The 22,854-nt window shown below is 36.6% G+C and overlaps 2 protein-coding genes across 5 annotated transcripts in view; one reads left to right on the forward strand and one right to left on the reverse strand.

Annotated features, from left to right (window-relative positions):
- Window positions 1–1,973, forward strand: part of mtcl1 (microtubule crosslinking factor 1) — a 92,316-nt gene extending 90,343 nt beyond the window's left edge. For 3 of the 4 annotated variants that reach the window (XM_084411885.1, XM_084411886.1, XM_084411887.1), the window contains one exon: window positions 189–1,973. In XM_084411885.1, the coding sequence (XP_084268011.1) occupies window positions 189–419 (231 nt within the window). In that variant the 3' untranslated portion in view covers window positions 420–1,973. The remainder of the gene's footprint in view (window positions 1–188) is intronic. The other variant, XM_084411888.1, reaches the window with a different exon arrangement.
- Window positions 1,974–7,398: 5,425 nt separating this feature from the next.
- Window positions 7,399–22,854, reverse strand: part of acss2l (acyl-CoA synthetase short chain family member 2 like) — a 21,554-nt gene continuing 6,098 nt past the window's right edge. Inside the window, exons 5-18 of the mRNA XM_084411241.1 lie at window positions 21,394–21,466; window positions 20,204–20,279; window positions 19,808–19,889; window positions 17,719–17,856; window positions 16,677–16,847; window positions 16,368–16,501; window positions 14,104–14,236; window positions 13,189–13,245; window positions 13,018–13,098; window positions 12,268–12,376; window positions 11,497–11,565; window positions 10,022–10,198; window positions 8,544–8,618; window positions 7,399–8,468 (exon numbers count right to left, since the gene is read on the reverse strand). Coding sequence (XP_084267367.1) covers window positions 8,299–8,468; window positions 8,544–8,618; window positions 10,022–10,198; window positions 11,497–11,565; window positions 12,268–12,376; window positions 13,018–13,098; window positions 13,189–13,245; window positions 14,104–14,236; window positions 16,368–16,501; window positions 16,677–16,847; window positions 17,719–17,856; window positions 19,808–19,889; window positions 20,204–20,279; window positions 21,394–21,466 — 1,545 coding nt within the window. The 3' untranslated portion in view covers window positions 7,399–8,298. The remainder of the gene's footprint in view (window positions 8,469–8,543; window positions 8,619–10,021; window positions 10,199–11,496; window positions 11,566–12,267; window positions 12,377–13,017; window positions 13,099–13,188; window positions 13,246–14,103; window positions 14,237–16,367; window positions 16,502–16,676; window positions 16,848–17,718; window positions 17,857–19,807; window positions 19,890–20,203; window positions 20,280–21,393; window positions 21,467–22,854) is intronic.

Here is a 22,854-nt window from a genome sequence, read left to right on the forward strand (position 1 = left end):
ATCCAGTATTTAATTTCAACCTTATTTCTATTAACAAATTAACTTTTTTTTTTTTTTTTTTTTTATGTTTTAGTTAACAATAACAACACTGTTGCAGACCAACCACCAACTAACTTGACTAAAAAAAAAAAACTTTCCTTCAGAAGCTCAGAGTTTGAAATCCTACATGTTTTCTTCCTTGACTGCAGGATTTGCCCCGTTCCTCAGTGGCTCCACCTCTGGACTCCTGTTTCCTTCGACCGGCTCGTCCCGCCAACCGTCGACCCCCGTCCCGCTGGGCCGCTCACTCGCCCTCATCCTCACCCAAACACACACACACGCAGCGCACAGTGAGGTTCCTCTTCCCCTCGCCCGTCAGACCGGCTCAGGCCATCCCGGAGACGGAGGACCCCGGGCAGGAGGTTTCCCCACACACTTAACCAGCCTAGACTACATCCTTTTGCCAACCCCCTTTTAGTTGTCAAGTGTGAGTATGAATTGAAGAATTGGAATTTAGAGCGCATACTTGTTTTACTTCTGAAATGCCCAAGAAAAGGTAAGCAGAAAGCGAAGCCCCTGGTCACGTGGTGATCATTATTATATGCTTTGACTTTCCTTTACCATCCCCCGTTCCAGCCTGACCACAGGTGCGACGGAACCATCGAGAACCATCGCGAACCTTTCTAAGAACCATTGAACTGCCACTAGAGGGCAGAGTCCTGTGAGCACCAGCTGAACTCAACCATTCGGAAAACATTCTAGAACTTCCGTTTTGGAATTATCAAGAACCTGGAATGTACTGACGCAAAACACCGCAAAGTGTTCCATAAGAGGTGCCTACACACACGTGACCTCGCAACGGTCCCGTACTCGTGTGTGTGTCAATGTACATGTATGCAATACATATGACTTTATATGTGTTGGTCTGGTCGTAAAACATCGAACTTCTTTTCAGATGTTCTGATACTGGATAGTAATAATATTTGTCAGAACAGCATAAAAGTTTACATGCATTTGCGTTCGTTTTTTTTTTCTTTTTCTCTATTTCGGAGGGTTGAATATCCTTTGTTAAATTATGTTCTGTGTATATAGTTTATAAAACTATTTTCTTATTTTTCTCGTACATCCCATTTTTGTTGGAAACCTTTGATGCTTGAATTTAAAAAGACTTTGTAAGGAGAATTAAACTAAAGGCTAAAAACCACACACTCGAGTTCGACAGGGACGAATGATATACATGATGTCAATCATAACAATGTATTTTAAAACCCAATGTAAAACTGAATGTTAAATGATGACAGGAGAGTATATTGACACTGATTATACTTATGCACATTTCCCAAGTCACAAAACCCTAAAGGAATATCCACGGGATTCCAGTTGGAAATAAGCTGTCATAACTACAACCAATCCCAAAGCAAATTCCATTTGTTTCAATGAGACGTCTGTAAATCAGGTCTGAATAAAAAAACGCTTAATGCTTGTAAGCATATGCAACTGTTTTAAATGTATGAATATTTAATTAGCAAACCATTGAGACAGTTAAAGTGATGCAAACACTCTTTCAAAATGAACAAGTGTGCAATGCTGCTCAACGCAGGGTTAAAATGAACCTTAACCTGGGGTTAAAACGACATAGACCCCATTTCTTAACCCTTGTTCTGTGTTGAAAATCCTTTACTTAATTTGGCAAAAATGACCCGCCTTTTAAACTGCTTGTAAATTTATCATAATATGCTATATTATCACCAAATATTGGATTCGATCTTTTTGTCAAGGTGCATAAGCTCAGATGAACGATCAGTCCGTTCCAAAAAGAAATACAAAATCTGAAAGTTGATAAAAAGATCAAACCCAATAGTCAGTTTTAGTCCAATGCAATAACATTAACTAGCATTTTCAGGAAAAAGAAAACCCTCTCCTGGTCAAACTGACCGGAACACAACATGAGGGTTAATCAACATCCCAGATCATATTTTTATTGATTCATCAGTGTATGTTCTGGAACAAATAAGACGTTTTATATTGGGATGCTTTAGGATTGGTTCCACATATGACCAATATTCCACTAGGCGTCCTGTGCAGATTTCTTGGAGACGTGTGGACTGGGGTTTGGACAGCGGTTGTGCAGATATCATGTTTGATATGCATGCCTTTAAACACTAGCACTTTAGTGCATGTACTCAGACGCTGTTGTACCTTGTGATAAAGCTCATGATTTAAGCCACCACACACTCATCTCACACACACACACACACACAAACAGTGTGGCGGCTCGTGTCATTTTTTTTGTTGCCATTGAATTTGCATTAAGAACACTTTTTAATCCCATTATTGTACCTATTATCTGGTCTTTGTATAGATGTTATTATGAATTCAGATGTTTCTTTTCTTTGGAGGAAAAAGAAAAAAATTATGAATGTTTTAAATTAAGTCACTGTCAGATGTCTAATGATAGAGTGTTAAATTGGTAATAAATTGAATGTGTATTTACAAAAAAAAAAAGAAAAGGATTTTGTGAATTATTTGTTTCAAATAAAAAAGTATGCAAAATATATATATAAAATAATGTTTTAGCAAAGAGGCATTACATTAATTAAAAGTGACAGTAAAGACATTTGTAATGTTACAAAAGATTTTTTATTTCAAATAGATGCTGTTCTTTTGAACTTTCTTTTCATTCAAAAAGGCATCAGGGATTCTACAAAAAAAATGTGGAGCAGCGAAACTATTTGCAACATTGATAATAATTAGAAATGTTTCTTGAGCAGCAAATCAGATTTCAAATTTCTGAAGGATCGTGTTACTGAAGACTAAACGTCATTCTCGTGTTACGCAGCACGTTTGAGCTTCAATGAGATTCAATCTCGTGCGTCAATCAGGTTAGGTTGAGCTTCTGTTTGTGTGTGCTGATCAGTGTTTATGAAGAGTTTTACGATTATTTTTGAAGCATCAAAGTGACAGTTGCGTAGCTGTCAATGGAGGGACAGAAAGCTCTCAGATTTCATCAAAAACATCTTCATTTGTGTTCTGAAGATGAACGAAAGGCTTACAAGGTTGGAACAACATGAGGGTGAGTAATTAGTTTGAACTATCCCTTTAAAACTTTCAAAGGCGGTTTGAGGACGTGTGTTTGTTTGTGTGTGCGCGCGCGCGCGTGTGTGTGTGTGTGTGTGTTGACAGCAGGTCAGTGATCTGCAGGCATGAGGTCGCTGTAAGGAGATTTCCCAGGACTCTCAAATCCTTTCATTTCAGTGTAACACAGTGTTCAGAGCGAATGTGTGTTGAGATTAAAGCAGCGAGTTCTGTGTCATGATAGACTCATCCAGCGCTTGAGGCGAAGGTCACATTACACTCTTATTCTAACGACACCTGAGAGATAAACGAGGCTTTCAGCTCTTATATAATCACTGCATCTGGACTTCAGGAACTGCTGATACAGGACAACACAAAGCTGATGTTTCAGAGACGGCACTCTTATTGCGTGTTTGTTAGTTAGTATTACATCACTGCAGTTTTCATTTCATAGGATTTTTTTAAATGAGCACTAGGCTAAATGCTGAAGAATTTACATCATAATCTACTCACGTGTATTTAACACCCATGATTAATATTACTATTTTTATTTTATTTAAGCTGGTCACGTGATCTCAATGTCACGTCAATGTGAGGTTTGACAACAATTGCGTTTGACAAAATAGCATAAAAACTACGTTCAAAAGTTTGGGGTCTTGAAGCTGTAGCGTCTTAAATCGCCCTAATGGAGTATATTTTGTAATTAATGACTGGGCTGACAGGACAGTATCTCACTTATTACACGGCTATTTGCCAAATATATCAATACATGGAAATTGTTTAATTATTATATTATGTGAGCAGAAAGAGTACTACACAACACAACTAGCACAGCTATGGAAGAAATCAGTAGCTGGGCAATTACACAGAGTATTCCAGAACACTGCATTAGTTCATCAAATCTTAGGAAAGATTGTTTAACAGTTTGACTTGCTGTACTCATTCCCTGCTGAATTTCATTTCAGTTTCAAGATAAAGCTGTTGAATATTTTGCCAGAATTAAGTGGACAACTGCTTTTGTTTAGAATTACATTTTTGTTTTAGAATATCCATTATTATTCAAGTTTTTTTTTAGGCCGTGAATGTCTTCAAAGCTCAGAATGTAAAGGAAATCAATGATTTCAAAATCATTATGTGCATGAATAAAGTTATGATTTCATCAAACAACATATGTAATTCATGTTGTATGCATATGTATACAACATATGTAATTCATGCATGCATGCCAACATGCTGTAATTCACTGAATGTGAAACGCATATCTTTAGGACTCTAGGATTCAGAAAGATGAATTTGGCATTTGAGTTTGGAGATACTTATTGCTCAGATGTTGCTCTTTTATTGCTCATGAGATTTTAGGCCTCCATTTAACCCCATGTTTTCTAGCTTTTTAATTCTGGCAAATGTATTTATGCTTCAAAATTCATAAAAGTTGTGATCATTTGTGAAGACTATGACGATGAGACACACAGTCACAACAGCAACTCTATTTCAGCCCAGCTGAGATGAAGCTCAATGAAAGTGAGACCTCAGTCACAAAAATCACATGTAAACATTAAGATATTTCTGATAAATGTGGAGAATATTCCTACCGCTGATCTTGATTTAGAACAATCTGTTGAATCTGTTCAATTCAATCTGATTGTCTGTGCAATAGTTGTGATGCCTGCCTTAACAAACTAATAACTTAATGTCTTAACGCTAATGACTGACTGATCTGGAAATGGACTTGAGATCTCATTTGAGGTTGTGCTTGACTCTTGGGTCCTGATAAGTTAATTACAATGATCTCATTCAAATAAATCCCTCTGTTTATTTAATTGTCCCGTCCGTGTTTCAGGGACACGTATGCGTGAATGTGAGCGGTCGACACTTTAATTTCTGTCTCAGATAATCTTCTTAATGGGTTTCCATGGCTAAACTTACAAAACACCAGACTGTGTGTGAACGTCTCGGTCTTCTCCTCCCAAATGGTAATCCAATCTGTATGGATGAGAATATGTAATTAAATAAGAGATTGGATCCGTCAAACACTAAACCTTGAGTCCTCGACTCTATTCTATCTATCTATCTATCTATCTATCTATCTATCTATCTATCTATCTATCTATCTATCTATCTATCTATCTATCTATCTATCTATCTATCTATCTATCTATCTATCTATCTATCATTCTATCTATCATTCTGTCTATCAATCGTTATATCTATCTATCTATCTGTCTGTCTGTATGTCTGTCTATCATTCTATCTATCATTCTATATATCGTTCTATCTATCTATCTATCTATCTATCTATCTATCTATCTATCTATCTATCTATCTATCTATCTATCGTTCTATCTATCGTTCTATCTATCTGTTCTATTGTTTTGTCCATCTCTTTCCATGTTTCTTTTTGATCCTTTCATATACTTTTCAGGGTTAATTATTTTTTTTGTCTTTTTCTCCCTTAGATTTGAAAAACATTTAATCATTTTACAACTGTAATTCATTTGAACTGGTTATGAGACAGTGACAGACCATGACAGTGTGTGTGTGTGTGTGTGACTGGCAGATGGCTCAGTCATTGTTGGGCTGCTAAACCTTTGCACGCTCTTGTTAAGATGAAGAGACTTTCCAAGATGACTGTTGTCATGGTAACGACACCACTGCAGCCCTATATATATATATATATATATATATATATATATATATATATATATATATATATATATATATATAAAATATCCTTCCAGAATATCAAGAAAATGTTTCTGATAAATCCTTGAAAACTCATTACATAATAACAGTCCAATATGCAGTCCAACGATGGCATAACACTAATGCTATGTTATGATGTAACACTCTTCAGAAAAGACTTTCAGATCTCATTTAAATCATATGATTTTTTTTAAGCTCTTGTAATATTAGCCTGTCATATTCTGCCTGGAAGCATCTGTTGTGATGGAGCTTAACAGGAAGAAAAAGATGATCCGATCACAGCTTGAACAAAATGATCATTTGATAAAGAACATGGAAATAATCTTTCACTGCCTGCAAATATGATCTTACATCAGCAACAAAAAGATTGAAGCATAACACAACAGGACAGAAGCACTCAGCAAGTTTGTGTTATTCTCAATGAGACACGAGGGGGATTGTGTGTGTGTGTGTGTGTGTGTGTGTTTGGCTAATTGTAAGGGCCAATTTTTTCAAACGACCTCAAATTAAGTAAAATGTTAAAAACTGATGTGATGATATTTGAGGTGCTCTTCAGTAATTGAAAAGCTCATTTCATGTTTTACTTAAATCTACTGATATCAACAGGTTTGTGTTAAGTTTAGGTATAGAGTTTAGTATAGGTATAGAGTTTAGCATGAATAACATTATTTTTATGCCAGTTAAGCACAAGAACTCTTTCATTACTGTTATGCAAAAGCAGAGGCGGACAGAGTACACAGCTTCATTACTTGAGTAAAAGTACAGATACCCCTTGCTAAATTTTACTCAAGTACAAGTAAAAGTACTACAGTCAGATGTCTACTTAAGTAAAAGTACTGAAGTACTTGTTGTTAAAAGTATTTGAGTATCAAGAGTACAAGAGTAAATTTTTTAAATATTGCATTACTACTGCCACAGTGCTTACATTGGTAAACACAGCAAACACTTGAAGCGAAAACTATCATTAACTTGTTCAGAAAATTGAAATAGTCTGGTCAGGTGGGGCCATGGGTTGGCACATTCCCGGGATGGACCTGCTGCGTCTTCATCCATTGTTTCGACCATGGTTTCGTCTCTTATCTAAATCTGACAATAGAGATGACTTTGGTGGAAAGCTGAGGTGATTGCTGATAGGCTGTCCCAATCAGTGGCGCCTGCACAATCCAATCACGTTTGAGAGGGAAACAACAAATTGAGGGTTTCCGAGATTTAATTTTTTTTTTTTTTTTTTTTTTTTTTTTGATGAAGTAACGGGTACTCACGGTCATGGATAGAAATGTAGTGGAGTAAAGAGTACAATATTTGCCTCTAAAATGTACTTGAGTAAAGTCATGAGTACTCCCCAAAAATGATACTTGAGTAAAGTACAGATCCCTCAAAATTGTACTTAAGTACTGTACTCAAGTAAATGTACTCCGTTACTGTCCGGCTCTGTGCAAAAGTCTGATACCAGTTTAAACTAATATCAAAAAAGAATTAATAAAATAAAACAAATAATGAGAATTTGGTGGAAAGGTGATTGATCGGCATTAAAGCTATGTCACATAATAGTCATAAATATATTTTTTTGTTGAAATATGAGCTTTATATACATATTTTAACATACATAAACAACTTTTAATGAATGAAAAAAACTTGAGAGACCTTATCAGATACGTTTTATTTCATAAAAACATAAACAGAACAGTATGTGCAAATATTATTGTTAAACTACTTTAAATGACATTAGCAACTGGTTAGTAAGATCCTACTCAAGATGCCATGATAAAGCATGTTGCGTTTTCCTCTTGTATTGCACACAATTGTTTCATATCAAATAGAGGGAAATTAGAAAAATCTCAACAACACAAAACAAACTGGTTGCAGTCAAGTCGGACTCGGCAACTAAAACTAAAAAAATTGCTGCTCCTTTGTGAAATGAAATAATGAAGTGTTTTTACACCCTTGTCTATAATAAAATTGGTTTTAGTAAAGTGAAATTCTGTTAGCATGTTGTTAACATGATTAACATGTTCCTAGCATGATTTAACACATTGTTAGCACGTTGTAGCTAGTTGCTTACATGATTAAACACATTGTTAGCATGTTTTAACATGTTGCTAGCATGATTTAGCATGTTAGCATTATTTAGCACATTGCTAGCGTGTTGTTTGCATGATTAACATGTTGCTAGCATGACTTAACATATTGTTAGCAGTTTAAGCATGTTGCTTACATGATTTAGCACAGTGCTAGCATGTTTTAACATGTTGCTAACATGATTAACATGTTGTTAGCATGTTGCTAGCATGATTTCAACTGTTGCTAAACTGCAATTATGAATGAATTAAATCCACAAACAAAAAAAGAAAATCAGGATGGGGCAAATACCGTAAAACATCACAAAAGAATATAAAAAATGTGGGAAGTCCTGAGGTGAGCTATCTTGACAACACTTCTTTTTGTATTTTAGTTTGTTTTACCTGAACTATGGGCAGAGTTCCACCCTTCGGATCTGATCTAGGAGAACCAGCACCGGTTCTGAGCCCAAACCCAAAGTCTTTAATGCACACAGGGTGACAGCGGTGTCCCGGCTTGAGAAAGACCCGCCGCAGTCTCGCATCTTTGGCTGAACAGCACCTCCACGACCTTGGGGTCGGCCAGGGTTGAGAGGTCACCCAGGTCTTTTTCGTTGCATGCGATCTGTCGCAGAATTCGCCGCATGATCTTACCTGTCGGACGGGTGAAAGGCTTGAGTTTCAGGAGCAAAAGCAAACACAAGGAGGAATTGAGAATGATCCCAGTACCTGAACGTGTTTTGGGAAGCCCTGGAGCATTCTGGATGAAATCTGGGGTGGCTATTGGTCCGATCTTCTCCCTCACTAAATGACAAAACAATCCACATAGAAGTTAGCAAGTGTGAAATAGATTCAGATTGCATTTTCTATGTCTAACGGATCTAGGCCATTAAGAGCTGTGTGTGTAAACCTCACTCCACAGAGACGCACTAGCGACTGACGCTAGCGACTGTTAGCATGCCCACCTCCCACACTGGAGACCATGGTTCAAATCCCACTCGGAGCGGGTCGATTAGGACCGGTTACATGCGTAAAGGAATAATTGACAATGGGCCGTTAAATTATTAGAAAAGAACTCAAATATTCTGTTATCAATAGTTTTCACATTGAGTTCTCTTAAACAAAAAACACAAAATGATGCCAAAATTCACGTTTTGTTGAGTATCCTTGTAATCAAAGTGTTAAATGAACGCAAAGTGTTGTGAGAAAATGACGCAGCAGGTCTTCAGGTACGTTTACACAACGACATGGATCCGCGAAAACGACTAAAAACGCTGTATTCTGCTGCCAGGCCATTAGATGGCGATGAAACACATGAGACTGAACACATGATACCCATGTTCATGACATCATCGTCTTCAGAGATTCGCGTTTTTGTTGTGAAACTGTAAGTTTATCTGCTTCAAGAACAGCGCCTTTGTTACATCGCTAGTGAGAAATGCCATGTAGCTTTTAAGTTGCTAAACTATTTTACTGATAAAATCGTCAGAGCGGCGCTGACAACACGTTTCTGTGCGAGTGTGTGTCCGTACTGTGTGTGTGTTTGAGTGGGAGAGAGAGAGAATATGTGCTTTCCATACATAATAAAAACGTTTTTATCCTGTTGTTTACTATATCTGTCTGCTTGGTCAGTGTCACGTTTTGGGTTTTGTTTCTTGTCATTTTCATGTTTCTGTGTCTTGTCATGTGATTCCCTGTTTGCCATGTGATCCTGCCATGTGTCTTGTCATTGGTTAATCGTCTAATCATTGTTCACAGGTGTTCCTTGTCTTGTATTTCTGTGTATTTAAGCCCTCATGTTTGCCCTGTGTCTTTGTCAAGTATTAAATGTTTCCAGTTGATGTTTTTGTTTTTGAGTTTCCAGTTTCCAGTTTCATGCCTCGTCATGCCTTTGTTTGATGTTTAATGTTTGATTATGTTTTGGAATTAAAGTTGCATTTGGGTTCACTTCAACTTGCCTCCAGTGGAAATTCGTTACAGTTGTGGCTTTTGGTTCTTTTGCTGCTGTAGGCTATAAGGAACTTTGAAATAAATGTGATCATTTGGCGTAGTGATATGGAACTGTGATGCGGCCAAAACCTGCCTGGAACTACTTTAGCTGGGCGTTTCCCTGAAAATAATTGCACCCCTTAGAATGTTCGGCAACCAATCAGATTCAAGCATTCATCAGCCCTGTAGTTTAATAGTGTTTAATCTGATCCACTGACCTTTCCTCTTGAGTTCCTCCGTCAGCGTGCGGTTGAACTCTTCGTGCTCTTTCAGTGTGATGAAGCAGTACAGACACTCTCCCTTCACTGCATGAGGCCGACTGACCACTGCAGCTTCAGCCACTGACGGGTGATCGGACAGAGCCGCCTCGACTTCAGCTGTGCTCAACAGGTGACCTGAGAGAACACACGGGACGGCTGTAAACACTAACATTCAAACGTTTGGGGTCAGTAAATGAACTTTTATTCAGCAACGATGCATTGAAATGATCAAGAGTGACATGTTAAAGATGTTACAAAAGATTTCTGTTTCAAATAAATGAGGTTTTTCTAAACTTTCTATTCATCAAAGAATCCTAAAAAAAAAATGTATCAGTGTTTCCACAAAAATCTGAAGCAGCACGACATTATTTAACATTAATAATAATCAGAAATGTTGATCTTGAGCAGCAAATTAGAGTGATTTCTGAAGGATCATGTGACACTGAAGACTGGAGTAATGATGCTGAAAATTCAGCTTTGATCACAGGAATAAATTACATTTTACTATATATTCAAGTAAAAAAAAATATTTAAAATTGTATTAATATTTCACAAAATTATGGTTTGTACTGTATATTTGATCAAATAAATGCAGCCACAGTGCCATGAGAAAGTATTTGCTCCGTCCTGAATTTCTCTCTTTTTTTTTGTATTTAATTGCAGTTAAAATATTGAAATATACAGTAGTCAACATTTGAACTGGATCAAAACCTTTCATCAAAGTTATACATGAATTTTGAACAATACCCGTTCTTGCGATGCATAAGGATGTAGTGTAACGACGCCCAGTTACAGGAATGCACTAATATTTTGTTGGTATATATAATAATAATAATAATATTATTATTGGTATTATTGGTAATATTATCATTGGTATGGTATATATAATATAATAATAGTAACAATTATTAGCTAACACTAAGTTGTCAACACTGCGGAAAAAATAATAAAAAATGCATCGCTGTCTGGCAGGACTTTTACGGGCTTTTCCCAAATCACAGAAGTGACCTCGAAGTCCGGGTTAGCGGTAGCATGAGCCATCAGGCAAGTGTTATTTAAATAAACTCCTGATGCACTTACAAACTTTCCAATGCCTCGTTTTATGAGTACAGAACCTATTTGTACTACTGTAGAAGTTTGGCACCATTCTGGGCATTATTAGTGGGGTAATTTACGAGATGCATCCTTGGATCCATTAGCGCCTGCACTAAACCATTCGGCTGATATCTCTAAATAAGCTCTAACTTTAATAATGTTCGACCAAGGGAAAAAGGCTTCTGGGGGGGGGGGGTTTGGCTCGAGGTCATGGTGCAAAGGACCCTAGGTTGATTTTACTCCGAACCATCCCTTTAAGAGAAGCCAAAATAATATAAAATGGCATTTCTAAGCACCAGGTGGCAGCACTGAAACATCATCATCTCTCAAGGTCTCACCAGAGACGTTCAGCATGTCGTCGATCCGGCCGGTGATCCAGTAATATCCGTCCTTGTCCCGCCGGCAGCCTGAGGACACAACGACACTCAGTAACACCATACAACAACACAAGTTTGGTTACGCTGCAAAAGTCACCATGTAATCAAAATTAACATTTCTTTGTGTTTATGGAATATCGGCGAATTAATTATAAATGATTTATCAATTTTTTTTAAATTCATGTGCCTTGTAATCATTATTCAAAATATCTTCCCCTCTTTCAGCTCAGCTCATCTCTTCTCTGATGATGTGGGCGGGGCAACCTGTCACTCACACCAGATCCACCAATAGCAAACCACAACCATCCAATCAATTCCTCATGGACAAAATCAAGCCCCGCCCACATTTGTTGTTGTTCCAGAAGCCGTTTCACTCCGGATATACGTCACAATAGGGAAAAACAGACTATCACAACTTGCGTTTCATGACGACTTTAATTGAGATGTACCATATGTATCATAATTTGTCACTTAGATTAGACTTTAATGTCTTTAAAACATATAAAGTAACCTTACCTTTTGAAATTACATTATAATAGTTTTTTTTTAAATGAGTGACTTTAATTTAATAGCAAACACAAAGGATAATGTTTTTGTTCTGTAAGAAAAATCGCCTCATTAATTTTACCAATGTGAGAAAAAGAAACACAAAATTCTATAAAAAGCAACGATGTAATTAGTGAGAAAACATTCACCGGCACTGGTTATGAAGTGGATGTGTGTGTGCATTACCATCTCCTGTCACATAGAATCCCGGGAATTTTCTGAAGTAGGTGCTCTCGAAGCGCTCCTGATTCCCGTACACACCCCTCATGATTCCCGGCCAGGGCTTCCGGAAAACCTGAGACACAAAACATCCGTTTACATCCGAATAGAAAAACATATTGTGAATAGAATGGGTTGGGAACACCATCCAATGTTGACTTTAACAAAACCTGTCTTAAAGGAAAAGTTCACTTAGAAATGAAAATTCTGTCATCATTTACTCACCCTCAAGTTGTTTCAAATCTGTATGAGTTTCTTTGTTCTGCTGAACACAAAGGAAGATGGGTAACACTTTATCTTACAGTGTCCTTGTTGCATATGTTACATGTACTTACCATAGTAATAACAGTAAATTACGCATAATTACATGCAACTAACCCTCAACCAAACCCTAATCCTACCCTAACCCTATAGTAAGTACATGTAGTTGCTTAATATTACTCAGTACTTAAATATATAATTACACTGTAACAATGACACCTTAAAATATAGTGTAACCTGAAGATATTGTGAAGAATGTTGGACGCCATTGACTTCCATAGTAGGAAAAAAAATAAGTAGGAAAATCACCTGTTTGGTTACCGAGATTCTTCAAAATATCTTCTTTTGTGTTCAGCAGAACATAGAAATTCATACAGGCTTGAAACAACTTGAGGGTGAGTAAATGATGACAGAATTATTCCTTTAACCAATCAGAAGCTAGGATGTAAATCTCACCAGGTATCCCTCCGCCTCCCCTTCTAATTCTTCCCCGTGTTCATTGAGAATGGCCGGTTGGACTCCAAAAAACGGGCATGTCTGCATAGAGAAGACACTGATATCAGAGTCATGCGTTCCTGTTTTTAACTGTCCTCAAGACGGATGTGATGTGTAATAACTGAGACTCACGGCAGAGCCAGGCTTCAGTGGTGTAGCAGCTGGAAGAGGGGTCAAAACATGGCCGCCCTGCCCAAACAACAAACTGAGTTGAACTTATCAGTTATTAACTGAGCATTAGTGTCTTATGCAGACATTTTATACAAGCAATAAGCCACTTGATGCTGATTTTACCACAGTTAAAGTTTTTTTTAAAGGGGTGGTTGATTATGATTTCACTTTTCTAACTTTAGTTAGTGTGTAATGTTGCTGTTTGAGCATAAACAACATCTGCAAAGTTACGACGCTCAAAGCAAAGGGAGATATTTGCTTTTAAAGAAATGTTTTTTTAAGGACTACAACAAACGGCTGGTAGAGACTACACCACATTCCTCCCGGGTTAGTGACATCACCAACCCTAGAATTTACATAAACCCCGCCCCCGGAACACGATTTATAGATTATCATGACAGAATATGCTAATCAATGACTAGAATTTAACTACACATAAGCTTCATAAATTCATCAACTAACCATTCAGAAATGTTGTCTACATGTTGTCACTTCTTCTTGAGTCTCTCCATTTTTCTGACTTTGGTTTGAACATAAAAGGTTAATTTTTTTTGAAATGTTCAGTGCATGTGTGTGTGAGGTAAAAGGACACGAGCTCTTGAAGCTCCGCCCCCTGTGCCGGGAGCATCAGCTCATTTGCATTTAAAGGGACAGACACAAAACCAGTGTGTTTTTGCTCACCCTCAAAAAGTGACAACTTAAACATGCTATATAAAAATATCTGTGGGGTATTTTAAGCTAAAACTTCACACACACACTCTGGGGACATTAAATACTTATTTTACATCTTGTGAAAAGCGCATTATACCACCCTTTGGATCAGAAATATTGGTCAGTATGTGTCTTGGCTGGTTTTGATTGGTGTAAATGTTTTACCGTCTCCGTTTGCCAGAAGGTGTCGATAACCGGACAGCGTCGCTGACCCACAACATCATAATACCAAAGCCAAGCCTCCGGGTTTATGGGTTCACCAACCGTGCCCAACACACGCAAACTGGACAGGTCAAACCTGAGAGAGACACAACCAATGTGTGGAAAAACAATATCTGTATTAATATCTGTATAATACAAGTATAATTGGAAAAACAATATATAAATATAATTTTTTTTTTTATAATAATAACAGTAGGTGACATTTTACAATAAGGTCTCATTTGTTAACATTAATGAACATGAACTAACAGTGAACAATATATTTTTACATTTGTTAATATTTGATAATGTTAGTTAATAAAAATACAGTTGCTCATGTTAGTTCACAGAGCATTAACTGATGTTAACAAATACATTTGATTTTAAAAATGTATTAGAAAATTCTGAAATTAATATTAACTAAAATTAATAAATGCTGCAGAAGTCTTGTTCATTTTTAGTTAATGTCAACTTATGTAGTTAGCTAATGTTAACAAATGAAAACTTATTGTAAAGTGTTACCTAATAACAACTATTATTATAAAGTATATATGTATGTATGTATATATATATATTATATTATTATTATTATTATTATTATATATAATTTATTTATTTATTAACTTTATTTTTATTTAATTTTTTTGCATAGTAAAATAAAACCTGTAGCTGTAGTTCAGCTTTTTAGCCAAATAATTTTGTCGGATAAACACCTTACTCAAGTGTTTTGTTCTTCCTTTATATTTAAAATATTTGATACATATTAAATATTTTCCTCATATTTTGATGACTTAAAAACTTGTTGGGTCATTAAAAACAAATATCCCCTCCTGACATCACTTTTGGCCACTACTATAAATAAATACATATAGCAAAGCAAAGAAAATGTAATATATATATATACAGTATATACTATATATATGTCTGTAGCACAAACTGTGCATTGTTGTGTAAAAACTATATAGATGTGAAGATTTTTTTTCAAATAATTTTTGTCCAATAGATGGAGCTAACAACCTTTGACTGTACCTCTGTAACCGTCCCCTATGAACCCTGTGAACCCTGAGAAACTCTTCACACATGAACGTGTGAGGTCAACACGACTGATATTATTAAATGTATATTTAATGTTAGAAATGTTGTAAAGACATAATCAAATGTTTATTTCAAATAACATGCACTTATGGATCATTATATAGCATAAGACCAGCAACAGTTGTTATGAAAATACTTATTTCATGTAAAGTAGGTTTATACAAAATTACTTGCAATATCTCCAATAAACCAAATAAAACGACCAGAGATTTCAATGTGTCTCAATGAAGGATTTGGCTTTCTGAGGCCTCCAGCGCCACCTGGAGGACAGTTATGAGCTGCTGGCCAGTAAAACACCACTGTGTGTGTGTGTGTGTGTGTGTGTTTACAGGTTTGGCTATATATGAAATATTATGACAACTGACTAGTGGGGTCATTTCACTGGTTCTGGTACGAGTTAAAAAGCCAAAACATGTTTGTATTTAAATCTAGTGTTGTGCGCATGTTTCTGTGATGGAGAGTTTGGGTTTGGCAATAGAAAATATCATAACCTGATATAAAATCAATGGAAGTCTATGTAATGTCCTCACTAATACAGTGAAACAAATGTGTGCGTGTGTGTCTGTGTGTGTGTGTGTGTGTGTGTGTGTGTGTGTGTGTGTGTGTGTGTGCGTATGTGTGTGTGTCCGTGTCTGTGTGTTTCTCTCTGAAACACAAACGCGTATGTATGTGTGTGTGTGTTTCTCTCTGTCTGCGTGTGTGTGTCTGTGTGTATCTGTGTGAGTGTGTGTTTGTCTCTGTGTGCACGTGTGTGTGTGTGCGTGCGTGCGTGTGTGTGTGTGTGTGTGTGCGTGCGTGTACACGTGTGTGTGTACGTGTGTGTTTCTCTCTGTCCGCATATGTGTGTGTGCCTGTGTGTATATGTGTGTGTGTGTGTGTGTATCTGTGTGAGTGTGTGTGTGTGTTTCTCTCTGTGTGCACGTGTGTGTGTGTGTGTGTGTGTGTGTGTGTGTGTGTTTCTCTCTGTGCACGTGGGTGTGGGTGTGTGTGTGTGTGTGTGTGTGTGTGTGTGTGTTTCTCTCTGTGCACGTGTGTGTGTGTGTGTGTGTGTGTGTGTGTGTGTGTTTCTCTCTGTGCACGTGGGTGTGGGTGTGTGTGTGTGTGTGTGTGTGTGTGTGTGTGTGTGTGCTCACCGCTGCAGTGGTTCTCTCCCGTACTTCATCAGCAGTCTTATAGCAGTGGGCGCAGTGTAGAACTTGGAGACTCCGTACTTCTCAATGATCTCCCACAGTCTGCCCACATGAGGGTAAACCGGCACACCTTCAAACTACACACACACACACACACTTTCAGTCAAACTGTTTGTGGTAAATTATTAGAACAAACTGATTGCATATTTTTAAATGACAGGAATTTGCTATGCCAAAATAAAAACAGTTTGGATTTGACCAGTTTATACAAGTAAATATTCTGCGTTATATTTCAGCGGCGCCAGAACTTACGAGCACGCTGGTCGCGCCATTGGCTAACGGGCCGTACGTGATGTAGGAGTGGCCTGTTATCCAGCCAATGTCTGCAGTGCACCAGTAAACGTCGTCATGGTGATAATCAAACACATATTTGAAGGTCAGTGATGTGTACAGCATATAGCCAGTGACAGTGTGGACGACCCCCTGTACAGGAACCAATCAATGGATCAAACAATGTCGTGATGGAATACAAACATACTACTTAGTGCACACTGTGCAGTACATACTGAATGCTGCCTACCAGTTATTATAAAGTATGTGAAGCAGTACATGCTGCTGAACATATTCACAGTATTATGCTACAATTAGTGAATTAGCATTAACATATTGGGAATAAATATGGTAATTTTGCAGTTTAAACAGTTTTAAATAAAATTGAAGAAGTCAAGAAGGAGATTGTGATCGATATGGAAATGGAAGGTTGGGTGCATTGCATTATGGGATACATTTTTTCCACCCAATGAGAACTGCATAGAATACGATAGTATGCTATTATGCTATTCTGTACAACATATATGATCTTTATGCACATTGCATTTATTCACTTGCATTTATTCTTTATTCCGAATTGCGTGTTTTTCAAAAGTTTGGGCTCAGTAAGAAACGGTAAAAACAGTAATATTGTGAAATATTATAACGATTGTTTAAGATGTAATTTATTCCTGTGATCAAAGCTGAATTTACTCCAGTCTTCAGTGTCACATGATCCTTCAGAAATCATTCTAATATGATGATTTGCTCAAGAAACATTTCTGATTATTATCAATGTTGAAAACAGTTGTGATGCTTCATATTTTTGTGGAAACCGTAATAAATGTTTTTTTTTTTTTTTAGGATTCTTTGATGAATAGAAAGTTCAAAAGAAGAGCATTTAATAAAAATATAAATCTTTTGTGACATTATAAACGTCTTTATCTAAAATCGATAATGACCCCAAACTTTTGAACTGTAGTGCATGCATGTGCTGAATATTAATACTTCCATTTGTTAAACTGTAGGTGAGGGAATCACTTGCCTTGGGTTTTCCGGTCGAACCGCTGGTGTAAAGTATGAAGAGAGGATCTTCTGAGTCCATCCACTCTGGTTCACACTCGTCTGACACTCCGTCCATCAGATCATCCCACCAAATGTCACATGACTCATCCCATGGGGTCTGAAGTACATACAAACACAAAAGAAATGAATGAATGAAAGGAAGTTTTCAATCTGAGGATCATGTGATGCAAGGGAGTAATGATGCAGGATGCATATATATATATATATATATATATATATATATATATATATATATATATATATATATACATACATACATACAGTGCAATGCATAAGTGAATACACCCATGCTAAAGTTGACTAAAAAGAGGAATAAAAAAATCATATTTTGGAAATTGAACTTAATGCCTTAATTTAACAAATTTGGAAAAATCCAACCTTTAAGGACACCAATTTTCTTTGTGAATGAATAATGTATCGTAAATAAATAAATGTTCTTCCTTAAAATACATGGTGCATAAGTGAGTACACCCCTATGTTAAATTCCCATAGAGGCAGGCAGATTTTTATTTTTAAGTATTTTTTTTATATTTTTTTTAGGATACTATACATCCTGATAAAGTTCCCTTGGCCTTTGGAATTAAAATAGCCCCACATCATCACATAGCCTTCACCATACCAAGAGATTGGCATGGGGTACTTTCCATAAGATCATCTCTCAATGCAAATCAAACTAGCTATTAGGCTAACTGAAATAAAACCATGCCAATCTCTAGGTATGGTGAAGGCTATGTGATGATGTGGGGCTATTTTAATTCCAAAGGCCAAGGGAACTTTATCAGGATGCATAGTATCCTACATTTAAAAAAAAAAAAAATACTTAAAAATAAAAATCTGCCTGCCTCTATGGGAATTTAACATAGGGGTGTCCAGACTTATGCACCATGTATTTTAAGGAAGAACATTTATTTATTTACGATACATTATTCATTCACAAAGAAAATTGGTGTCCTTAAAGGTTGGATTTTTCCTAATTTTTTATTCCTCTTTTTAGTCAACTTTAGCATGGGTGTATTCACTTATGCATTGCACTGTACATACATACATACACATACATTTTATATATATATATATATATATATATATATATATCAGTGATGTTTTAAAATTAGGAGGCCTCACTTTTTTTATAATATATCAAATGTAAATGTATGTCCCTGATACACTTAACACCTGGTTATATAAACATTACATAAAAAAGAGAGACCGAATACAATTCTATTTTGTATTTTTACACTATGTAATTGTATATTTATAAAAACCAAGTATACATTTCATCAAGTTAGTGTTTTTACGCAGTTTTTTTTCAGTTTTTCCAAAAGTAATAACTAAAGGCAGTAACAATTTAAACAATACATATCATTTGTGAAATAATGTTTTCTTTTTAATAGTCGACTTATTTCCAGCAGTCATCAAGCTCTGTAAACACGAAGACGTACCATTAACTTCCCCAAGCTGGTTGCTCACTAAAACCCACTAAAAGTGGTGATATCTCAGTGGCTGAGCTGTTTAGTAATTTTTAATCAATCTTCCCATTAACGGCATCATTATCTTCAGATAACACGCACGAAAACAAGAGGCGGGATTTATTGCATGAACCAATCATAACCGGTCATATCCAATCACAGTGCGATGGATGCATTGCCTCCTCTCACGTGACTTTCCTCCATTCATTCTCAATGACCCCCCACTAAACCCAGCGCACGCATTAGGGGGTCTGTTAAAACTCAATGGGCTCAGAGGAGGCGTCCTGCTGTAACTTCACCTGCGGGTGTCGCTGTTGGACAGTGTTACTGTAGAAAATCAAGTGATTTAATGTCACATTTTGTAATATTTGCATTGTTTTATTTTTGTTTTATTATTATAAAATTATTTTCTCATCCAGTTTTTTTGAGGAGACACTGCCCCCCTTCCTGATATGAATAGCCTATATTACTGTATGAAACACAAAAGAGCTTCTGCTTTCCATACAAGAAAAATGCATGGTAATATTTCCTGCTAGTAAAGCATGATGTAAAAAGTCCATACAGCTCAACCTTTTGACCAACCTGTAGTTTGTTGGAAGCATCACTGTTTGTTATGAAGGCATGATGTCTGACCACCACACACTTCTGAACACACAAGGCCATGCTGAGGGAGAGAGAGAGATCATTAAACAAAATGTTTACTGTGATGATGCTAGGCTGCTGCGAATGGGTGCCATTTATCACATTTCATGGACATTCTTATCATCGCATTATGTCATTTATTGACTAATATCATGATTATTGTGCCAAATCAATGACATCATCCAGTCACGCGTTACACAATTCTGTTTGCTCTATGATGTATGTCTCATTTCACATGCTTCCAAACTGTGCTGTTGCCCGGCAACCCCTGGCAGTTTCTGATTGGCCGAGTGCCTCTGGATCATGGACGGGTGAGATGTTCACGTAAACACGTACTTCTCCTTACAGCGCCGGAGAGCTTCAGATGCAATCTTCTTCAGATTGATCAGCTTGTCACCTCTGTAAACACCATCTGTAGGACACACAGAGAGAGCAAACACGTGAGATAGCAGAGACAGTAAGATGATGCGTTGTGGAGACAAAAATGGTAAGCTTTAATCCGATTGGCTGGCAGGTTTTATGGAAACTGTCAAGGGTCCACAGGATTTTTATCAGTCCTTCAGGAAACAAAACATGAGGGAATCGTCCAGATGATTAAATAACAATTATATTTTGAATAATATTCTCAATTCTCATAATAACTCCCATTATTCTTACTTTTATTACTATAATTTTGTTTTTATAGCATCTAAAACTACTGCAATACAATATTTTTTATGTACTGTACACACACAACAGTTTGGGGTCGATAAAATGTTGTTTTATTATAATCAGATTTGTAATGTTTTTGAAGGCTCTTCTGCTCACCAAGGCTGCAAAAATACAGTAAAAACAGTAAAATTGTGAAATATTATTATAATTTGAAATGTGAATATATTCTAAAATGTAATTAATTCCTGTGATCAAAGCATCATTACTCCAGTCTTCAGTGTCACATGATCCTTCAGAAATCACTCTAATATGATGATTTGCTGCTCAAGATCAACATTTATGATTATTATCAAAGTTAAAAACAGTTTGTGCTGCTTCATATTTTTGTGGAAACTGCGATGCATTATTTCAGGATTCTTTGACGAATAGAAAGTTCAAAAGAACTGTATTCACTTGAAATAGAATATTTTGTAACATTATAAATGTCTTTTTATTTATTTATTTATTTATTTATTAATTCTTTTTCTGGTGAAATATGACCTGAACATAGATATTTACCTGCACCGAAACGAAACGTCACATAAAAACTTTGGTTGGTTAATTCTTTTCCTGTCTAATTGACCTGAATAAGTAAGGAAATGTGAATCAGACTTTGCTGATAGTCAAAAGTGTGACTACACAGGATTTCCGGTGTTGACATCACATCTCTCTTCACATTATCTCTGGTTATCAGTTACTGTCCAGCTTATCTGTAAAAGCTCATTTGCTGAACAAACCCAATAAACAGACAGTCAGCCCAAACACACATCCTTTAAAACACATCTGGACTTTCATGAGATGAACTTCAGCCATGTGTGTGTGTGTGTCATATTTACCTGCTGTTACCAGGATGTTGCACTGAGCGTCCATGATCCTCTCACACAGAGACTCAGACGAGAAACCGGCAAACTGAGCGAGGAAGACAGGAGAGAGTTAAGACTCGTCTGCGTTCAACTTCATTTCTCAAGATAAAAAGTCAAGTCGTCTGTATTTATATTGCGCTTTATACAATCCAGCTTGTTTCAAAGACGTTTTAAAGGGATAGTTCACCCAAAAATGAAAATTCTGTCATCATTTACTCACCCTCAAGTTGTTCCAAACCTGTAAGAGTTTCTTTGTTCTGCTGAACACGAAGGAAGATATTTGGAAGAATGTTTGTAATCAACAGATCTCGGTCCCCATTGACTTCCATAGTAGGAAAAAAATATACTATGGTAGTCAATGGGGACCGAGATCTGTTTGGTTACAAACATTCTTCCAAATATCTTCCTTTGTGTTCAGCAGAACAAAGAAACTCATACAGGTTTGGAACAACTTGAGGGTGAGTAAACAATGATAGAATTTTCATTTTTGGGTGAACTATCCCTTTAACCACACTTTTAAAAAAATGCTGGGGCGTTTCAACCCAAATTTGGGTCAAATATGAACAAACCCAGCCATTGGGTTACATTTTTAGCCCAAACCATTGGGTTTTTCCATATTTGACCCAAATTTGGGTTAAAACAACCCAGCAATTTTTAGAGTGCACTAAAATTATGATAAAATAAAATAAATAAAAATAACATAAATAGATCAAATAAAATAAACTTCATCGAATATGAGACAAATTCTGCTAAATTCTGCAATAGTGTCATTATTCAGCTCAAGTCCGTTCAATTTTAGCTAAATTTGTCCGTTATGAAATGTGGATAATAAACTTTATAAATCTGAGGTTCCGAAACAATTAGACTAGCTGGAATGGGGTCATCCTCCAAGGATAAAAAAAAATAGGCTTTGATATCTGATAAAAAGTAATGGTGTGTTATTTTTAACTCCAGCTGTAACCTTTACATGGCTGAAGAGGCTTGGCCGGCAGAAATAGTCCTGGCAGGGTGATTGAGGCTCATTTCATGCATATTAATGATACCGTGCTAAATACTGACCCGAGATTAAACTCTCCTCGAGACCATACTCGACAGAACCCAGAATATTCCCTTTAAAGTCAGCATGAAATCAAAATGGGCAGTTCTTGTCTTTCTATGAAATATTGCAGTATTTATTATAAATTATTCTTCTGTGCACATCGTTATTGTTTTAAGCTTTCCTGTAGCTCAAACAGTGGAGCGTTGGCGCTTGCAACGCCAAGGTCATGGGTTCGATTCCCAGGGAAAGCAAGAACTGATATAAATGTAAATGTGTACCTTGAAATGCAATGCAAGTCACTTTGGATAAAAGCATCTGCCAAATGTAAATTCACGTGTCTCGCAATCTTTAATCCAAATATCTTCCCCTCCCTCTTGCAGCTCATCTCTTCTCTT

The sequence above is a fragment of the Rutilus rutilus genome, assembly GCF_951802725.1.
Source record: "Rutilus rutilus genome assembly, chromosome: 6".
Taxonomy (NCBI): Eukaryota; Metazoa; Chordata; class Actinopteri; order Cypriniformes; family Leuciscidae; genus Rutilus; species Rutilus rutilus.